We start from the raw sequence: 21,873 nt of genomic DNA on the forward strand, positions 1-21,873 counted from the left end.
CTCAAGTCACACCAAACAACCTTACAGTTGATCTACCGTAAACCCTTATAAACAGACAGCAAATTGGACATTTAACTGTGATGTTTGTTTAAGCTGAACAGTTTGTTAGACGAGACAAATCAAATGAACAAGATTTTCCAAAAAAAAAAACCCAAAAAAAACAAACAATAAAAAAAAACCCAGCTTCTTGGTTGTCTGTAGCAGTTTCACTTATATACAGGCTTTAAATGAAGTTATATTTACAGCTCTAAACATAGAAAAGGGCCTTTGTGGTCAGAGGACGCAGCCAGTGTCATCTGTTTTTAAGTTTTGCAACTAGGCTTCAACAACATGCAAAACATAAGTTAATTATATCAAAACAACCACACGCTAAACTTCAGTCCCTTCATGTGAGAAAAACTCAAAACTGCAAGCCAGTCAATTCAGAAATCCATCCATCTGCCAAGCCTCACATGTCATTATTTGGACAAATAATTGAGTGTAATGATGCCCATTAAACTGATCAGAGCAATCAGAAATGCATTCAGATACTAGAAGCCATGAAGTTAAAATCTGGCTTAAACTGTGTCTGCCAAATTTGAGATCTGCCACAAAATATTTCATGTTTATGACACATCCATCTAGAGTAACTCATAAGCAGGATTCAGGTTAATTTTCAGTAGTGGAAAGCCTTCAGTACTGCTCTACATCCCAGTAAGTATTGAGGTATAAACTACAAATACCTCAAAGAGAGACCAAAGCGAGCAATAATCATAAAACACGCCTGTCTTCCAACTGATAAGCCTGATTCTACAGCCACAGGAAGAATGTAACATGCGCATATAGATCGTTCGTGTGTTCATAATTTAGGACCAAGCATCTGCATGTTTCCCTTGTACAATTTTCACTGAGCATTATTACTATGCTTCAATAAAATAAAGCGATATATTCATACAAAATGCCTCAGGTAAGCAGCTTTTCTGCCTTAGGCACAACTTGAAAGCAAACTCGAATCATCTAATATGCATGTCCGACATTTGAATGCTTCATCAAATTTGCACTGAAACAAACAAAAACAGAATAAAACACAATGCATACATACATCTACTACTACTACTACTACTACTACTACTAATAATAATAATAAATTCACAACGCCTATAAACAAAACAAAAAAACTAATGTTATTAGTTCACTTTGCCTTTTACGTGTCTTTTTGTGGACAGTGGCTTTCATTAAAATACAAGTGCTAAGAGCTGGAGAAACTATTCAAAGAAAGATTATGTCCGTTGACTTAACTTTGTACAGCAGTTGTAGCTACACTAGATAATTAGTTATTACTGCATCTTGTTTTTATTGTATGATTGGTGGCTACTGGCATAGTTACCATAGACTGTACATAAAAAGGTAGCCACTGTGATTTCATGCCTCTCTGTTGAGGCAGATGATGTTTCACTGTCAGCTGACACCATGTTTTGGACCCAGAGGTGACCATATTTGTACATGTGAGTGGAGACTGTACAGCTGAAATGCAGACCTGCATGTGTGGTACTTATTGCTAACAGGTTAACGTGTGTTTTATGGCATTGTGTTTGTGTATTTGCAACCAATGCAAACGTACTAGCGTGCATTCTTCCAACAACTCAGCAGCATGTAGTACGACATTTAAGCTGTGCATAGGTCGAATGCTGATTAGCTGAAAGTAAGCTTAAACAAGGAAGGGAGTGGCAGGGGAGTTTACCACAAAAGTGACAGGGGCTAAAAAACATCAAAGACTAGAAATAAAAACAAAATAAAAATAAAATAAAATAAAACAGCATGAGAAGCACAGATACACAGATGCATTGCTCAGGTTCATCAGAAAGCAGACATGTCTGTGCAAACGATGCTCCGCCCCCTCCTCCCCAACTAACATGTAGCAGGTGAGAAAGATGACCATGTGTAGAGCTACTTTACAGCTGTAAATGTAAACACTGCTAACACTGACACAGGTTGGAAGGAGACTTTCTACCGTGGCAACAACACCAACTTAAATAAAAACATGAAAGACCACAAAAAAGAAAAACCCTTCATCCCAGAACAAACAGAAAAAGAAACGAAGTGAGAAGGAAGGAAATTAATCAGACAGACCCAGACCCCAGCACAGACACAGCTCACCGCTACACTTCTTTCAGAGAGGCAATGAGTAACCAGGTACATAAGATCTTCAGCATTAGTTAATGTTAGTTTAGACTGATTACTACAGACTATATTCAGACATTAAAATAATAACACTATGACAATAACAATATGTAAATTATTCGATTTTAAACGAAATATATATATATATATATATATATATATATTATATATTATATTTTTTTTTTTTTTTTTTTTTTTTTTTTACCTGAAACGTGATTTATGAAGAATGTCTGATTAATAACCTTTAACTTTAACCTACAAGTCTTTAGGCACTACTGTTCCTGTATTTACTTTTGGTGTCGGATTGATACCGAAAGACTCGGACGGACTGCAAGTCACAGACACCAACATCCTTTGTCAGATAATTACAGAGAAAATATTTGAAATGGCACTGAAACAAACAAACATTGCTCACAGGTCCAGTTCAGTGCATTGAATTAATAAAGGTGAGGCCTCGCAAGTAACTAAGGTTACAGCCCCTTTGTCACAGTAGCTGCCAATCAAAACAGGCACATCCCTAAATTTAAGCCTTCAGATGAGTGTTGCACAGGGTAATATTCTAGAGAAAAATACTTTTGTTTAATATGGGGTCTTACTCACTTTTGGAACCTGTGGCCATTAGAGGGACTGGAATTTTTGACACTACGATGATGGCTTTAATTTAATTTTTTTTAAGTTGCTGATGGATATGGAAGCCCGTTTCCGCCACACACACACAAAAAAAAAAAAAAAAGAAGAAGAAGAAGAAAAAAAATTCATGAAAATAACTCAAAATTTCAAGTTATTAACTAGACATTTTGAGAAAACTAGCTCGAAATTTGGACTTTTCTCAAAATTTTTAGTTAATGACTCAAAATTCCGAGTTAGCGCTGCCAATCAGTAATCTACGTGAATGACGTCATTTCCTTGTTACCTGGAAACTGAAGCCCTCAGCTACAAATGCTACAGCTAAGCTACCAATATTACAGCCAGTCATGAATGCACAAATTGCTGATTATTTTCAGCGTGGCTTCACAAATGATGAAATCCTTGTGTTATTAGCTGAACAACATGGCGCTACTATCAGCAAACGTACTCTCAAAAGCACCAATTTGTTGCAATCCAGTTTTGAGGGTGCATACCACGTAGATTACTGATTGGCAGAGCCAACTCGAAATTGCCCAAAAAATGTGTATTTTTTGGGCAATTTTGTGTCATCCCTAGTCAGTGGCAACTTGTTGGACTGGAAAACACACACACCACGAATACCAACCACAGACTTTGTTCACTTGACACTCTAGTCTGCGCGCACACACAAACACCAAGTGTTTGCTACTTGTCTGACCTTCTCAAAAGGGAAGTATTGCTTTTTTCACAGTCTCATTTTTCCATCTGTCTCTCTCTTTCAGACACAGTGAACAGAACTCATGAACTGCTGTTGCCGTCTGAGCAGAGCGGCTCTGTATGTAAGCTTGACTGAAGACACCCTCATAACCGTCTGTGTGAGGTTTCAAGAATCTCCTCCAATTCATACAGAGGGCACTCAGACACAGGACTCACCTCTGTTTGGGCCGTGTAGCTTGACTGGAGACTGTTGAAACTAGATGACTGTAAAACAGAAAGAGTGTCGTTTCAGACTACTTGCAATGAAACGATCGCATTTGAGATTCAAAGCAACAGCAGGTGTTTGTGTGCATCTCAGGCTCTCACGTACTATACTGGCTTTCTGATCAGTCACTAAAATGGGGCTCTAATGCGTGTGCAAGTGCCTCCTGAGCACTGTGTAATTGGACTTTGGCATGGGTCCATGTCACGAGACTCCACGGGGGGATTAGAAAGCCGCGTGTATCATTTGCTGAACTTCAAATGAACACAAACACAGAAAGTCTGCCTGCAGACACAGTATGAATTCTCAGAAACTGTAATGATTAACAACAGGCAGCAAGGGACCCAAATATTCAACCTAACAGGGAAGCTCTTGTTTAAAGTCAAGAGAAGGATTGGAATAATCACAATCATCCTCACAATTCCTCCTTCATCATCAACATGCTGTCGTTATTGCCATCAATTTACCCTCAACAATAACCTTCCAGGTAATAACAGGGCAGGCAGTCCCAGCATGTCCTGAAGTAATTCCTAAAACGCCCCCTAGAATCAGAGTTTTACGACTCAGAAACTTGCATTTCCATTTAAACCAATCAGACTCAGATAAAAATAAATAAACAAATAAATAAATAAACAAATTCAGGTAATTTGTGCTAGTATAGGATCAGATATAATTAGCATTATTACATTATTGTAATGTCATACTGAAGTGATGGACAACAGTAAAAACCCTTCGCAATTACCCAAGTTAAAGAATGACTTGTAACCTCAGGGAGTCATGAAATGATCCCCTTATCGAGTCAAGAGAGATAAGACAGGATGCTTATTAAAAAAAAAAAAAAGAAGTTTGCAACACATCTGAGACCTTATGACTTTAGATATGAGGCTTTGTGGTAAGTTTCACTTAGAGTCCAGTATTTTGTTTCACAGTGATGAAGATGTATCCCAAATGGGGGAAGAAGAAACACGAAACAATCATGCTGGTTGGTTACAGTAGCTTAGATGTGTAAAAGAGGGGAGCCTGCCCAGTGCTGCCAAAAAGCCAATCTAAGATCTCAATCACTTTGAATTGCAAAACCTTGAAAGAGGCGTCCGATGCTCCTGTCAGTTTGGCTGCACTTCCTGTTCACAATAATATTCTTATCAGCTCGTGATGTGTGACCAGTTTGCAGAACTTGCATACAGATAGAGCTCTTTTCTGAGAAAAATTATTGAAAGCACCTGTGTGTGTGTGTGTGTATGTCAGCTGGCACCAGTAGGATAATGCACAGAGCTGTATTAATCCAAGCAGAACTACAGCGTTTAGCACGGATCCTCATCCTCATGCTCCCACTGGTAAAACCTGATGTACTGAAATGCCTACCAGCTCTCAGGACATAACCTCCTGATCCACCACTAAATATTAAACATTTGATTTTATTTCTTTTATGTAGCTGGATTTTCTTCCATTTAACATGTGTGCTCATTAGAGACCTCCAGCTGTCAAGAGGAGACTATATTGAGCTTTAATTACACACAGTTCTCATAAACTTTATAGAGTCTTTGACAAGTGGCATTCATAACCAGAGCATAAATGAGATCTAGCTCACAATTCACCACAAGTTACTGCCTGTAAAAACAGCAAATGTAACCTTGACCTTGAGCACAACTTGGGTAAAGATCCGTTTGATAAGGTCACTGGTCCGTCACCCAATTGAGGACAAGTCCTCAGACTCCATTAAGTCTTAGGGGAGATGGTTTTGCAGTGATTTGAGTTTGTGGCACACAGCAAGGAGCTGCTGGGCTCAAACACCTTTTCTGAGGAGCCTGGCTGCTCTGTTTGGCTTTCCTGTCCAACTACTGCTTAAACAGGCGAGTCTAAACTGGCTGACGGTCTATTAGCAGTTTGATGGACTGTTGACCTGTCCATGATGTAACCCACCTTTCACTCTATATCAATACCTATATCTAAAACTGCCCATTTTTCTTCTTTAATGTTGCTCTGCATTTTGACTGCTGATTTAGTATATCACAAAAAGAGTCATCTTTTTACCCAGACTATTTTGTCCTCATAATCACCGAAAGCTATAATCGCCACTGAGATTAAGCTCAGAATAAATAGCCCAGTCCTAGTGGATTCGGGACGTTTATAGAACAAGAATTTCCAGAGGCATTACTAAATGTTTCCTTGTTCTTATTTTTTATTAAAGCAGCATTCAGACTTAACAGGATGTGTGCATTTCTGTGACTTCCTGTGTAAACTGTTGGAGTCCCAACTGCAGCTTCTGGTCACTGCCACCTTGTTACTGACTGCTCTTTTAGCTGCAGTACAGCTAAGGTGATAACAAAGAAATGGTTTAGTGATTATGAGGTCAACTGACCTTTCTGCTCACAATGATATCACTTCCATGCAGGCCAAGCTGCAGCCGTAGCATAAAATAATATAGCAGATGAGTGTGTGATATAACCGTGTTGCAGCTGATGATATAACAAGCTCTGCAGGCAGATTCACGCTCCACAAAACAAAATGCAATCCATCGTCTCAGAGCTCCTCAAAGAGACAAATAAATGGAGGGGGAATGCAACAAGAAGACAACTAAGGAGACTAGGTGAGGATGAGATAGAGATGCAGAGAATGCACTCTCGTGTGTGCAAAAGTAGAAACTATTTACAGAAACACTGCTTTTATTTTAAATTACTTTAATAATTTCAGCTAGAAATAACAGCCCAGAGAACATATGCAAGAAGTGGGATCTCTCTCTAGCCAGCCTTGAACATGCCTTCATCCACACTTTGTCAGGTGAAGACAAATGACAATTAAGGCCTTGCAGGACCAAGAGACTCTTGCAATGCCAGTCCAAAGGGTGTAAAAATATACAGAAGGTCACTCAACAAGGGAGTCATTCTCTACAAGTCACATTTGTGTGTGCACACCACGATGCGGTGCAGATACATGGTCTGACTTGTAGTAGTGGACCAGCAGATGATTAATCAGTGTCTTAAAGGCACACGAGCTCCCTAGTCCTACCCCGTTTGTGTGTCTGTGCATTAACAGGAATCCCATGTGTGTGCAACACCGCAGTGAATTTTTGAATATGCAACATAACACAAAAGTGATATCAGTAATCTACTTTCTGTCAGGAAGAAACAAACAAACTGCACTTCTGAACCACAGCTTCCTGCAGCGAGGCAGGAAAACGAGCACTGAACTGCCTTGCTTGAAGGCACTTTATAAGGGATTTAAGTGAGATCTCGGATGTCATTCACAGTTTTTTTTCTTGTTAAACAGGCAGTTCCTAGTAGCTCCTTTTGGGGAAAACCCCTTCCTTTTGATGATCATATGACTAACATAACCCTACTGAGTCTAAGAAAACTATATTTCTCTACCCCGAATATGAGGCCCTACAGTATAAGCTGTACATGGAGCTTGCAGCAAGCGAGATTAAAGGTTTGCTTAGCTGTTGCACAAGTCACATACTTGCAGTTTGATTTAAAAAAAATGAAATTAAAAAAATTTTCCACTCCTGGCTGAATTGCAAACACAGTCAGGTATAACTGCTCCAACAGCGGAAAAAAACTCAGCAGCTGATAATTTTTACTGCTGTTGTCACCGTGTTCGTAAGGATAATCAGGATAATCTGATCTGCTTCTTCAGCGTGTACAGCTTAATAGGAAAAAGTGATTTTTAGGCTTAAAAGCGACTCAACCGGTGAGACACAGCGGACTAATTTAGAGGTCGAATTATGACTGCAGATAGAAATCTGGGTGAGCGATGACTTTGTTAGTCAGACATTGGAGCAGACAGACTGGCTCAACGATAACCTTGATGGATAATCAGTAGGGCTGCCAAACTGAGAGCCTGACCCCCTGCAGAAGCCTGCAGCAGTTTCACTTCTCTGACACAGTCACTAACAGGCTTTAAAGCAGAGTAAAATAGAGTAGAAGAGACAGATAAAGAGTTGAATAATGTAGATGAGCACGAGGCGAACTGCTGTTACTGGCCTATCACATATATTGGCACATCTGTTAGTTGAGATACACAGATATTGCTGTAGCCCTCAGCAATATCTGCAGCAAAGTACATCACAGCTTAGCAGACTACGGGCACCCTGATGGCTTCCGATTACTTGTATGCCTGCAAGCAGTTGGCTGGTTAAAAGAAATGCAATGTTTATGGACAGCCACAAAAAAACAGACAAAAAATTATAGCTGCTCAGATGCATGTTTTAATTGATTTAAAAGACTGTGTAGGAGGGCACTAGTAATTTTTGTGCCATTTTATGTCCTATAAGCTACCTTTCACTGTATTTGCCGCTTTTTTAAATATTGTGTTTGTATAGCTTGAACCAGATTTGATATAAATGGGTCTTCGTAGTTAAAGTGAAAAAGCATTTGCCTCCTTCTAGACTTCTTCCTGTTTTTGCTTGATACATGTGCATGTTTCAGCTCAAACACATTTTACATATCAGGCAAAGATAAACCTGTAAAGAAAAATCTGATTTTAAATAATTTGTTATGCGTTTCACATTACTGTGGAGGAATTTCGGGTCATTCTTCTTTGCAGAGTTGTTTTAAATCAACCACACTGGAGAGTTTTTCCAAGTATGAACAGCTTGTTCAAGGTCAAAGCATCTCAATCAGATTCAAGTCTATTTGGAGGTGGACTTGGTGTGTTTTGGAAAATTTGCATAACCAAAGCGAGCTTGAGTTTCAGGACACAAACTGATGGCCGGACATAGAGCAGAATCCATAATTACATCAATCACAGGACGCTGTCCAGGTCCTGAAGAAGCAAAGCAGCCCCAGACCATCACAGTACCATGTTTGAATGTTGATCATGTTTACACAGGAAGTCACAGAAACACACACATCATGACGTTCATTTTGTGAAATGCTGTGTTAGTTTTATGCCTGATGTAACGGGACTCAGACATTCCAAAGAATTCAGCTGGTGTTCAACTGGTGCACTCTTGGAGTATTTTTATTTAATAGGCTGGCCACTCCTGGGAAGGGTCAACACCATTTCAAGTTCTCTCCATTTTTGGATAATGGTTCTCACTGTCCTTCACTGAAGTCTCAAATTCTTAGAAATAACCTTTTCCAGACTGATAGATGTCAACGACTTTGCTTCGCATCAGTTCTTCAGTTTCACTTTAGATTGTGAGACGAAGAGTTTCTTTTTGAGATCTTTTAGCTTTCTTCATGTTGTCAGACAGGTTATAGAGAAGCGATTTCACGAGTCAACAGACCTGGCAGTAATTAGGCCTGGGTGTGGCTAGTTAAATTGAACTCAGCTGGCCAAAAAATAATGTGGTTAATCACATGGGGGCAATTATTTTTTTACTTAACTTCAGGTAGATTTGGATAGCTTTTTCTCTTAATAAATGATACCATGACTTAAAAACTGTATTTTGTTTTTACTCAGCTTATCACTGTCTAATATAAAAATTTGTTGACCTGAAACATGCAAGTGTGACAAATGTGCAAAAAAAAAAAGCAGGCAAATACTTTCACACAGCAGTTTAGCTTAAGTAGTAAATCAGTCAGAGCCTAACAAAATGCCATGCAATAAACGGTATTACTATAAAGATCATAGTTAACAGCAACCCTACTTGCCTATTTTATTTTTTAAACAAGTTTGATTGTTTTCTCAGTTGATTTTTTAATCTTTTTACTTGCTATAGAAGTACTGTGAGAAAGGATTGTACTAAAAATCTTATCCTTAATAACATTGATGTGGAAGATTTAAAAATAGCAAAGAGGTAGAGGAAGTAAAACACAGGCTAAAAATGTCAACGTTTGCATTAGTGTGAAGTAAAGCTCGGTCCACTATGAGTGGGGAAACACATGCAGCTAATTTTGATGCTAGCTGGCATGTAGCTGGAAGCAGCCACTGTGCTTTCGGGCAGTCTTCGTGGTTGTCTTGGTTCATATACAGACAGTCCTCCTCCCTTCTGCCAGGCTATATGTTAGCTGAGCCACCGGCAGGCATAACAGCCCACACAGCTGTCTTTAACCCCGAAACCCTGATTACTGCCGTCTAAACGCGCCGTGCAGCCGCTCAGTCTTACCTCTTTGACTGCGAAGGCGGCTCCGAGTCCACACACAGAGCTCAGGCGCGCTTTCTAAGCGTAGTTTATAATGAACTTGAGCTAGCCAGCCTTGTCCATTGTCTGGAGGAGATGCTGAGTATCTGCTCGCCAGTGTTTCAAGCATTAGCCTTTCCCTTTCTGTCTCTCACTGTAAAAATACTACTTCGGCCCCCTTACCGTAAACCGCCGCATAAAGGCACAGTTATATTTTCAGCAAATAATCGCCATCGATGGTTGGCAAATAGGAAAGAAGACTAGGGTCACACATGAATACAATAAGTATTTCGAAAGTCAAAAAACGAGAAAATACAGGGTTAAAATTTTAAATACCATCACGACGAATAGGATATAATCAGAAACGCCGGGGGAAAAAATAAAAAGAACTTTACTTACCTCTAGTGGACGTGAAAACTCACTACAGGAAAACCCACCAACTGCTTTGCGCATTCGTGAACTCTTTACGGTTACAACGCAGCGTGATGGACATTAAAACAAACGTGAGGAGCACCAATCGGCTCCCAGGAGAGGCGGGACCCGTATGGATAACGGACCTAAAAAAAATCTCCCAGTCTATTATTATTAACGGACACGTTTGCTGATAATTACATGACTGGCTATAAGAAACGATATGAGAATGTGAATGGGTAGGACACAGTGGAAGGAAGATGCTGTCTGCCGAGCTGGAAACACACTAAAGTAAGTCACAGCCAGCGATTAGCATAATGCTATTAGTCTGTAACAGCTAGCTCTAATTGCAGCGTTTTTAATCTGACAATGAATACAATTATGGCATTAAATTATTATTTCAAAGCGGCCATCAGCGAAATGTTGTTTGATGCTGCAATGGAGAGCATAGCTGACACCAAATAATCCAGTTAGTTCTGATTCCTGCCTTGCTGTCAGTTTTTAAATCCACTTTTTATGCTACAAAAGCATGCATTTATCATTATTTAACATATTTTCTGATTATAACACGTGCACATGTGGTCTGTCTGTGTGCAGCCTCTGTCTGTCTCCTCTGCTCTCCACTGAGTGAGATGTCTCTGGCTCAGAGGGTTTTGTTGACCTGGGTCTTCACCCTGGTTTTCCTCATTATGCTGGTGCTCAAATTGGATGGAAAGGTAACAGTTTTCATAGCTTCATCAGCAATCTCCACCTAGTCTCCATCCAGTGACACATTCCTCCCAACAACCTCAACTATCCTCAACATCTTCTCCCTTTCCTCTCTACAGGTGCAGTGGAACTGGTTCCTCATCTTTCTCCCTGTCTGGGTTTTTGATGGCATCCTCATCCTCATGCTCGCCATCAAGATGGCAGGCCGCTGCAAGCCGGGATACGACCCGCGCAACGGCTCTCCAGACCTGCGCCTGCGTAGCTGGTACCTGACAGCCATGCTGCTGAAGCTCGGCTTCTGCCTGACGCTGTGCGCCAAGCTGGAAAGGCTGGCCGACGTGAAGCTGACGTTTGTGTGCATACCACTGTGGACCATGTTAATGGGGGCGCTGGTGGAACTGGGGTTGAATATCTTTCCTGAAAGGAGAGAGGCTTAGTAGCCGCCTAAGATCTCAGCGTGATTTGCATCACCCTCGACAAACCTGTGTAAAAACACAAAGGCAGACATTGGGAGGAGATTTCTGTTTATCTGGTCTCGGCTTTGTGAAATAGGAGCTTAGCCTGATTATGTTTCCAGAGAAGAATCAAATCTCCACTTCAGCTATGAGTATTACTGTTAAGAACAAGAGACTTTGTGTAGGCAGATCACACAGTTGGAAGTGCACAGATTTCATCATAACTTACTCGGAAAATGTGGCCTGACCTTCATCACACTCACAACTGCAGAGAAACACAATCTGGCTAAACTAATGAAGCACAAACTGGATTTTGCATGATGTTATAAAAGATGAAATAACTCCCAGGCCCAGGCTGGAGAATGGACGTGAATCTGAAAAAGCACCTCAATGAGATCAGAGAGCAAACAAAGCCTGGTTCTTGATAAAAATCTGCCCTTTTAAAGAAAACCTAGAAGGAGTGAACCACGCTTTCGTTTCGGTGACTTTCCCAGGAACTTAGAAGAAGCATTTGCAGGTTCACGAAACTGGAAAAATGTTTTTCGAGTCCCACTAAGAAGAACTCTCAGAGGATATTCAGGAAAGCTGCCACCTTGCCAGGGAGGTGAAAAAGAAACCAAGGGTAATGACAAAAACACCTCCAAACAGCTGAATAAAGTTTACCATAAGAAAAACACTTAAGAATGATGTTATTGGAAGAACCTGAGGAAGAAAAGCACACTACAATACATGCCATATTTGGAACAGACTATATCTGAGCACTCAGTCTTTTGGACAACAGTAAATAAAAGCTCACCCCAACAGCGAAGCACAGTGGAGGTACCATCATGGTTTGGAGCTGCTTTGCTACCTCAGAGCCTGGACACCTGTCAGAATTTATCACCTTAACCCAAGTGGACATTGTTGGTGCTAAAGGAAGTGCAATGGGTCTGGACTGTGAGCGATCACGCTGTGTTTTTTTTTTTATACCAATATATACATGCTAGTTTAGTCATATTATAATCTTAAACCTTTCCTGCAGCTGTGGGTGTTCAGGCCCCACCAGTGTGCATCAGTAGAGCTGGGACTCTACTGTGCTGCTACTAAGTCATGTAAACATGGCAAAAATAGCTGAAAGATGGCCATATGGGAACAGCTGTATCTGTAAAACTACTGTGAAGCCAACACTGGAAGCAAAAAAACCCAAAACATCCTCTGATGCTTTGTGTTTTTATGGATTGAAAATGTCCAGTATTGTTTTTCTAAAGTTTATTTTTGCTGAACGTAAATGACGGCAGCTGCACAGGCAGGAACTGAATCTACTTCCTGTGTAACTATCACGCTCGCTACAAACTACGGTGTAAATTTTTGCTTTGTTTTCCAGGTTTATTTTTGAAAACTTTTAAAAGACAGCAGCAAGCTTAGCTGCAAACACAGAAGTGGGGGATTTAAGAAGCATCTGATGTGCCATTTTCCACAGGCTGCCCTCTCTGCCTTATACAAGTTCTCTTTTGGACTTTCATCATGTGTTCTCTTTAACTCAGTCTCTGCACTCAAGTCCAAAACTCTGATCACAAATAAACCTTTGTGTGGTTGAAAAAAAATTGCAGTTTTAAGCAAGAGAACACCGAGGTGATTCCAGTTTCATAGTCGGTTGACTCTGTGCATGGGTGAAAATGTATTTAGCGCCATCGGTTGTTTCCTTGTGTTATTTTGCATTGAAATTTTGAAATTGCATGCATGTGTTATAATAATAAACGAGTGATTTACACTACACCGTGTGTCTCAAAATGATGCTTAAAAAGTGGTTCCAAATTGAAGGTTGGCATCAGCTAGAGCTTGTTGAAAACAAAGTATTGTGGTTGGGAAAATCCCTCTGGGACGTAACCTGAAATGAACCGTGAGGCAGCCAATCAGCTAACAGCAGGGTGTGCGTGCACGCTCTTACACTTTAGCTCCTCTGAAACGCGCGCATGAGTTTATCTGGCTTTACGTAACACTCTAATTTAATGGTTTATGACAGGATTTTAAAGTTTAGATGTATTTGTATTGTGGGAAAAAAAAACTAGGAGAAACTATCCAAAAACACATTTAAAGAAGATGGAAAAGGCAAGTATCTCGTTTCATTTTATGCGACTAAATATTATAGCACCTTTTTTTTTTTTTGCTTCACTTAATGAGCAGCTATGTTTGCAGGTTAATTTAGCTCTTGAATGTTTTATCTTCACAGCAGATAAGCTCTGACTAAATAAAAGGTTATCTAGGAAACAAATGTATCCAAAATGTCACGATAGAGTCAAAAATATAACAACTCATTTGTGATTTTCCTTCTTTCTTTTTTTTTACATTAATCAGCACACAACTTCTCATCTTTATCTTGTAGGAGGGGGGCGCAGATCAAAGCACTTACTGCTGCGTGAGAAAGAACGTTTTCCCATGGTTCTCTGCAGTTCTCTGAAAAACTAAATACGCCCAGTGATAACTTGAAGTCATCATTTCCTGTATGACTTTATCAGCGTTTCACATCATTGTGGAGGAATTTCGGTCCAGTCTTCTTCAATCTCGCTGCAGTATTTTAGTTAGGTTGAGTTCTGGACTTGCACGTGCACATTGTCCTGTGGATGCAAAAGGAGCTCAAATCAACATCCCTCCATCACCGTGCTCCACAGTCGGGAAGAGGTGTGTGTTTTTCACCGAACATCTCCATTTTGTTTTCGTCTGTCCATGAACATTGTTACAGACGTCTTTTGGATTGTCCAGATGTCCAAAGAGACTCCAAATAAGCCATACGTGTTCAGCCTTTTTCTAGTTGTACTGTCATTCATTTGAATATTTCACATCCTAACTGAGGCCTGTTGTGTGTCTGTTTTATAGAGGTGCTCACACTTGCTGATGATCAGTTAATCAAGAGCATTTAATTAGCAGCACCTGCCTGCTACCTACCCCTTAATTCCAATGGAAGATGTAAGCATGTACTTGGAGTTTCCCACACTGCTTCTGCATTTTGGCTCAGTTTATGTTAAGTAATAACTGTACCTGTTTGTGAAACTAGCTCCAGTTTACTTTTTAATGAGTAGCTCATGTAGGACAGGCAGCATTATAAGGAGCAGGTTTTTAGCTGTTCTAAGGCATTTTTCTGCAAGTTCTTACTGTTAATAAATTAACTTATTGCATTGGTTTTGGTTTGTACAGTTTCCCAACGTGCGAAAACGTTTCTCTTACTGGAGTAATTAGAGTAGCAGTAAGTTAAATATGGGGAAGCAATAGTTCATCTTTATTAGCAATCTTGTGGTGTAATATGTAACAATATCTCTCTTTAATGCCATTTGGCAGTTTTTGCTTTACTAGTTTTGTTGTTTGCACTTGTATTTATGTATTATATTCAGCATTCTACATACAGTTCTATTGAATTAAATCTATTTCTTGACTTATTGAGCTCCTTTAATGTAGTTTTCCTATTGAATTAACTCATTTTGGTATCATTTGTGTTTTAACTGTTCCACTTTATTCTAATAAACCATTTATTTAGTTTATGTTTAATATTTTGGTTGTTACAACACAGGAAATTCCCAACTTTTGCAATAAATATAGTACATCTTATCCTATCTGCAGAGTACATAAGGGTTATTTCATATTTTGTGCTACATAAAAAAGCAATGAACAGAATAAAATTAATAGCACCCGCAGTAATTTACTAAATGAAAGAATACCATGCGCTCACTGACTGAGTGCATTCACAGTTGAGTGAGTTGGTTTATCATGAATGATCCAAAACTAATTTCACTGTTTCTGCAACAACTTCCTGCCTCGATCCTGCACTTTAAAGGTCAGCTGAGCTCCCCTGGCAGGAAAGGATGAAGAGAGGAGGGAGGAAAGGCTCTTCTTAGTTGGATTTGACCCGACACACAGCAGCCTTGAATTACAGAGCTACTGCATTGTGTATCTGTCGTCTGCTCAAATCTGGACCGTTAAAAACTGCTGAGCTCACTGCCGTAGACTGCAGTGAGGGGGCGGCTTGCATAACAGGAAAACAGAAGCCGAAAACACAGGCAGGTGTATGCTGGACAGAGGTGGAGGAATGGCTTTGAAAATAAGAAAGATGCTTTCAGCAAATTTCAAAGTCAGATGGGTGTCTGTAGGTTTTAAGCACATTCACAAAGCCTTATAAAGGACTCGTATGGCTAAAGTGTAAAGTTACACTTAACACATGAGAGATGCTTTAAGTAGTATTTTTTTCTTTACAGTGGCTGCTAGGATTTGAAAAGAGTTGCAGATATTCCAAGGATGTGACTTCACTTCTAAGGAGCTTTAAAGTGTCTTTCGGGTCAATTGAATTGATTATTTTTTAGCATCAGGCCTCCCACTGTTTGCAAACACTTTTAATATACAATCTTTGTATCTTTGTATCTTTTGTATGATACTTTGTATCATCTTCAGAGTATGTCAGGGTAGTGTTGACGGTTTTATATTTCTGCCCCCAAGTGGACAAAAAAAAAAAATCAGTTATAGCAGAAAGTTTTGTGGAAGCTTACTAAAAAATGCAAAAGACTGTTGCACCTATAGTGAACACTCATTTAAAAGCTAATAATATTTCACTCAAAACTGAAGCACGGATGGCTGTTAGTGAAATCATCCACGCAGAAAGACATTAACTGTTAAAAATTCTTCAATACTGTCAGCGCAAACCTGACGATTAAAGCGGCAACCTGGATCGACTCCCACCTGCACTAAAGTCTCGCAAGAGTGTCATGCACGGTCGAGAAAACACAACCAGACCAACGAGAATCAAGTCATACATTGAACCTTTTATTAGCTAGGCTCATATTTAAAGTAGAAACCACACTACAAGTATTTCTTTCCCCTTTACAAAACTCATTATGTACACTACAGTGCTGACAGTTAAAAAGAACAGAAAACAAACAAACACGGGAGATAAATGAACTCTGTGAAAACAATTCTAGCCCCTGGAGACTTTTTGTTTTCAGCCATAACTTTTTTGTCACATTTCTACAAAAAAATAGAGAAGTTCCTGTCGTGTTTCTGTAACATCCAAAAGCCAAAAAGCGTAAAAAGAGCGGCATAGCGCCTCACAACTGTTATCAAGTGCTTAATTATCACCTCGCTCTCCCCTAGAGCCATACAGTGAAGAGTTCTCACTGTGAGCTCCGTTGAGGCAAACTGACGACAAAAAGCTAAGGCGTTATCTGTCATTTTCAAAAAATTTTCAGGCTTGTGGTGAAACGAATCATTAAGGAAAAGAAACCCAAAAAACCTTCTGAATAGGGCTGTGCGATATGACCAAAATCTCATATCCCGATATAAGAATTCTATCGTCCCGATAACGATATAAATCACAAAAATGTAACATTTTCTGTAAATTCTGTGAATCTCGGGCAGCTCGACTTGCGGGAAGTGTTTCCAGCTGCGCGTCATGTTGCTGGAGTCGAGTGTTTTAACCGATGCATGAAACGATATATTTTTAGACATAAGTTGTAACAGCCGCCGTTTTCTTTGTGAGTATTTATTACTCGGCGTGCTGCGGGGAAAAGCCTGTTCTAACGTTTGAGTCTAAGGTCTATTTTTTAGCACCTGGCGGCTTTTTTACTTCTCATCCGTAAATAATCTGCTCTTTCACGTGATTCAGTTTATTTTGAAAAGTCTCAACAGGATCTTGAGCTTTATTGTGAAAGGTTTATGTGGAACATAAACAAGCTGACGTTGTTGCTAACCATAACGCATAAAAACAGGTGCTTGTCCGTCTGTAGTGTGGTTATATTACATATAAGAGAAATAGAGAACTTTAAGAAATTAATATAGCCACTACAGTGTCCATCAAAACGATGAAAAAATATTGCCGTAAACAGTTTATTTTGCGACACCACAAAATAAACGATAGCGTAAAATGAAACGATAGACGTTTTTATATCGTCATCCGATATATATAGTTATATCGAACAGCCCTACTTCTGAAAACTGCTGAACCCTCCGACCTCAGATGTTTGGAGAGCTTTCAGCGGCTTTAGACACCAATTTAAGGCTTTGCTCTGATTTTCCAGTTAAAACTAAGACCCCTTCACTGTATGTCTCTGGACCATTTAGTATTTCACAGTTAAGGACAGGCACTGGGGAAATGTGGGCTACATTAGCAATATCGATAGTAAAAAACAAAAAAGACAAAACAAAATCAAGACACCAACAAAGATACACAACTCTGTGACATGCACCGAGACAGACGAGTTTGACTCTCATGATCAGATATTTGGAGAAACATATATTCTTCATAGGCGCTGCTAAAAATTCCACATAAAATAATTTACTGTACTTTTAAACACTTCAGTCTGTGGTTCATAAATAAAACATTTCATAGACTCCACACTGTAGAGAAAGCAGACTTCAGGTAAATAGATAAATAGTGCTTTGGAAACGAGCTCTTGACAGCGTACCGTCTGTTTTCGAAGTGTAAATAAAAAAAATAAATAAAAAGTGAGCCTGAATGCACTGAAGTTACAGTCTTGGAAGAACCTGAAATTGCCCTGTGGATAATCTAATGGAATCTGCAAGTCTCGACTCAAAGTTTCCACAATAATACCAACTGCATTTTCACACGCACTAAAACCGCTGTGGTGAGTCACGTTTGGGATGTCTTGGCTATGCTGCATCTGTATGATATTGCTCTTTGAATCCTAGCTCACAGTGAGCTGTCATCGTAGCTGCTTGTTAATAAAACACACAGATCCGGTTAAGGGGATAAAAATCGAGGTTCAGGATGTGCCCTGAATGCATTTTCCTGAGACTTCTGGAGGCCCTGGGTCGAGTTTGTTCACAAAACTTGTTCTCAAAATTAAGAAACCCTGGCACACATCCAGGAGACGGGCGAAAAACAAAAAAAGAAAAGCAGCAAAATTACACAAAGAGCCCACTGTGGCGTTAAGGGCAGCCAGCACAGGACAACCTCAGTACTTTGAAAATGTGACTCTTAGTGGCCTGACTGAATGCAGTTCCACTGCATGCTGGAGCTCAGATAATGTTGAGTAGCATTAAAAAACTACAGCAACATTATAGCATTATAGCTCTAAATACAATATTAGGGAAAAGTACTGTGATAGACTGTATAGTACAGTAAAGTAATGAAGTGTAGGAACATTAAATCAATACACCAGCGGTGATCCATCATTATTTCAGAAACAGTCTTGGGCAAGGAGAACATACGAGAAAAAAAAAAAGCCACAAAAATGGAAGCATTAGCTGCAAGTTTCACAAAAAGGCCACACTTACAACCTTTATTCTATATTTATATAAATATCTGACACAAGTCTGGAGAAATCTTCACTTCCTACATCTGACAGGCTCACAGATAATCTGATGTTTGAAAGGACTTATGCTCACTTCACTTAAAAACAAAACAAAAAAACCAGAGCCAGACAGCAGTTTGGCAGACGACAGGGCTCATTTGAGCCTGAATAATCTCTCCTTCAGAGTTCAGATGGCTAAAGGCCAAAGCTACCTGTAAATGAAAGGAATTCTCCATCACACTTTTTAACCTGTGCACGACCAAAGCATCTGTACAATCTAAGCCAGTTCAGTCCAGAGGTCTGGCTTATATCGAGTCCAACGCTGCTTGATAAACTATGATACTGTGTCTGCTTTCTCCCTCTTTAGTTATTTATTTTACATTGTTTTACAACAGCACAACCAAAATGAAACCTTATACGTATACAGTCATTTAAAAAGAGTTTCATTACGTACAAAATACTACTATAAAATCTGCTTCGGCTCCTCTTCGTGGTTTGGGGGTGGGGGGAAAACAGCAGGGCGAGGTTGAGGTGGTGGGTGAGGAGGAAGAGGGGGAGGAGGAGGGTGTGGGGAGGAGGATGGCGGTGGAGGAGGAGGTGGGTGAGGGAAAGACTGTGACAGGGAGAGCTGAACCTGCATGGATGCTGAGGTCTGGTATTGCGGTTGTAGGGGGTAAGCACCCGGCGGCTGCGAGAGGAAAGGCTGAGGGGGGAGGAAGGGGTGGGGGGTGAAGCCGGGATGCTGGGCGGGGAAGAAGGTTTTGGCGAACTGGTGTGGATGGGAAAGGTGAGGGGAGAGAGACTGGGTGTTAGTGAGGGGAGAGCTTAGAGGAGGGGAGGCCATTAGTGGGGGCTGGAAGTACGGCTGGGACTGTGTGGTGATATTTGGTTGGTGATGCAGGTGAAGCGGGCTCAGGTGGACCGAATGTGGCGGTGCTTTCTGGGTGAGAAAAGAGTTTAGCGTTTGAGGCTGTGTGGGAAGGGAAGGACTAGAGAGGGTGTTTTGGGGGAGCCCTGGAGGTCTGTGAGGGATGTGGGAATGCGGCAGGAGAGGGGAGAAAGAGAGGGGAAGCATCTGAGGGAGGGGAGGGGGTGGGAGATGCTGGGGTGTGTATTGCTGCATGTAGTTTCCTTGCCTCGAAACGTCCTGTGGTGGATGTATTGGCAAATCCACGGATGTCCTGGAGTCTGAGTCTAAAGTGTGAGTCTGTGCCTCTGGGCGTGTTTGTGTCCGTATGTCGATCCCTGTGTAAGTCCATGTGTTGATTTCGGAGGGGTGTGTCTTTACATCCACAGTGGGCGACCCCTGTGACCACCCCTGTGTCCGTGTGTCTGTGATGGGGAGCGAGTCTTTGTCCATCGGTTGATCTGACTCCGAGGAAGGAAGAGGCTGAGAAGAAGGAGGAAGCGTGGAGAGAAAAGATTCCACTGCAGGCTTGAGACTCGTCAGGGATGAAGAGGAAGCTGGCAGAGGGGAAGATGTGGACACCACAGCAGAGGAGGAGGAGGAGGAAGAAGAAGAGGTAGAAGATGGATGGGAAGCTGCAAAAGTCGAGTGCAAGCTTGCGACAGGTGAAGGTGAAAACGCTGACGAGGTGGAAGACTTTGGGGATGATTTCGGAGAAGCTGAAGAGGAGGAACTTCTACTGGAAGACGTTGTTCTGCTGTCTAAGAGATGATGGTGGTGGTGGTGATGAGGTTTAGATGATATTTTGGGTTCTGTGTCCCGATCAAGAGGAAGGAAAGCAGGAGGGGACATAGTGCGAGGTGGAGGAGATTTATTCTTGCAGGCAGCGGCTGGAGATTCTGCCTTTACCTTTGCAGGAGGTGAATCCTGCCGTTTAGGCCCTCTTTCTTCAGCTGCCCTCTCCATCACCTCCTGTTTGTCTGAGTGCGCTGAGAGAGCAGGCCGGGACGGGGGAGGTGGATGCTGAAGGCAATCATTGTCCTCCTCCTTTCTGCCAGTTGGCAATGTCCTGCTTTCTGCCACCTCAACCTCAACATCCTCCTCCTTTATCCTCTTCTTCTCATCCTCCTTTTCCCCTTCAAAAACCGATTCAGTCTCTTCCACTTTCAGCTCAACCTTCTCCTTCTGCTCCTCCTCCCCCCCTTCTCCCTTGTGGTACTGCAGGAGGCGGACATGCCATGCCAGGCTGCAGACAGCAGAAACTGTCTTGAACTGGTGGACCACATTGCGGGGGATGAAGTAGATGTCATCGTGGCACAGGCGGATGCGAGCATAACGAATGCCTTCCCGCCGCAGCTGGTTTAGTTTGGCGTCGTCCACCCACTGCACACACTGTACAGAGAGAGGGCGGGAAGATGGTTAAAGACGGAGGAGAGGAAGAAAATAGATGTCATAATACCATGAGAATAAGAATTTGAGCAGCAGAGGGCCATGCTGACTTAGATAAAGTAAACAAAAGGAAATGCATCGCAAAACTGATTGAAAACACAGTTACATGTCAGAATGAAAGTATTACTAACATTAGAAAACAAATTTATTTAAATTAGCCTACATCCTTCCAGTTGTCTGATATGCACTGCTTCACAGGACACTGAGAAAACTGGCTGCAGCCTCTTGCTAACATTTCGAGAGTTGTTTTGGTTTCCTTTAAGGATGCCGAGCTGCATTGAAATGGTCTGCGGGCTTGTTCCAATCCCCAGGGGGGACATTTTGCTGATGCACGATTCAAAACTCACAGATTAAATAAATTCAAAATAAAATTCCTCTGCATAACGAGTCAGAACAGCAGCACCAAGACAAAATCTTGTTCTCTGAAGTTGCTTTTGATCTCCTTGAGTGCAGGTTGTACTTATGCAGTCTGCACAAGGGGAGCTGGAGTCTCTTTATCTCAAAAAGGAAAAGAAGCTACACAGACTGCAAAATCAAAGCTGACAGAAAGTACTAGAGGAACTTTAATGTGTTTTTTTTTTTTAAAGAATTTGTATTTTTGTCATTTTTTTTAAAACAGGTAAAAAAAAAAGAGCAGTGTGTTTGTTGTTTTAGGTGAAGTTAGATTATGGTAAAAACGATAATGATTGTTTTGGCAGTAATTCATTAACTATACTGCTCAAATATTTATTTCACTTTAAATAAACATTTATCTTACGGGGGATTTTTCTGAAATTTAAATAAAATTCACATGATACATAAATAAATATGAAAAAACAGTTGGTGATCACAGAGGACGTCTGGCAGGGACCTGGATCGAGACT

At 40.8% G+C, this 21,873-nt stretch overlaps 3 protein-coding genes across 6 annotated transcripts in view; 1 reads left to right on the forward strand and 2 right to left on the reverse strand.

Moving 5' to 3' along the window:
- Positions 1–10,043, reverse strand: part of LOC146499583 (protein PHTF2) — a 51,534-nt gene extending 41,491 nt beyond the window's left edge. The window contains exons 1-2 of one of the 4 annotated variants that reach the window (XM_085136948.1): positions 9,795–10,043; positions 3,700–3,747 (exon numbers count right to left, since the gene is read on the reverse strand). The gene's annotated coding sequence lies outside the window, so the exon portion shown is untranslated. The remainder of the gene's footprint in view (positions 1–3,699; positions 3,748–9,794) is intronic. The other 3 variants (XM_085136945.1, XM_085136947.1, XM_085136946.1) reach the window with 3 other exon arrangements.
- A 263-nt stretch (positions 10,044–10,306) lies between these two features.
- On the forward strand, positions 10,307–14,793 carry LOC146499585 (transmembrane protein 60-like). The gene is made up of 3 exons (XM_085136961.1): positions 10,307–10,511; positions 10,818–10,936; positions 11,048–14,793. The coding sequence occupies exons 2-3, from the start codon at positions 10,853–10,855 to the stop codon at positions 11,363–11,365; spliced, it is 402 nt and encodes a 133-aa protein (XP_084993087.1). The 5' UTR covers positions 10,307–10,511; positions 10,818–10,852; the 3' UTR covers positions 11,366–14,793.
- A 1,354-nt stretch (positions 14,794–16,147) lies between these two features.
- Positions 16,148–21,873, reverse strand: part of LOC146499586 (uncharacterized) — a 42,397-nt gene continuing 36,671 nt past the window's right edge. Inside the window, exon 9 of the mRNA XM_085137244.1 lies at positions 16,148–20,953. Coding sequence (XP_084993370.1) covers positions 19,118–20,953 — 1,836 coding nt within the window. The 3' untranslated portion in view covers positions 16,148–19,117. The remainder of the gene's footprint in view (positions 20,954–21,873) is intronic.

Source organism: Neolamprologus multifasciatus, chromosome 17 (genome assembly GCF_963576455.1).
Source record: "Neolamprologus multifasciatus chromosome 17, fNeoMul1.2, whole genome shotgun sequence".
In the NCBI taxonomy this organism is placed as follows: domain Eukaryota; kingdom Metazoa; phylum Chordata; class Actinopteri; order Cichliformes; family Cichlidae; genus Neolamprologus; species Neolamprologus multifasciatus.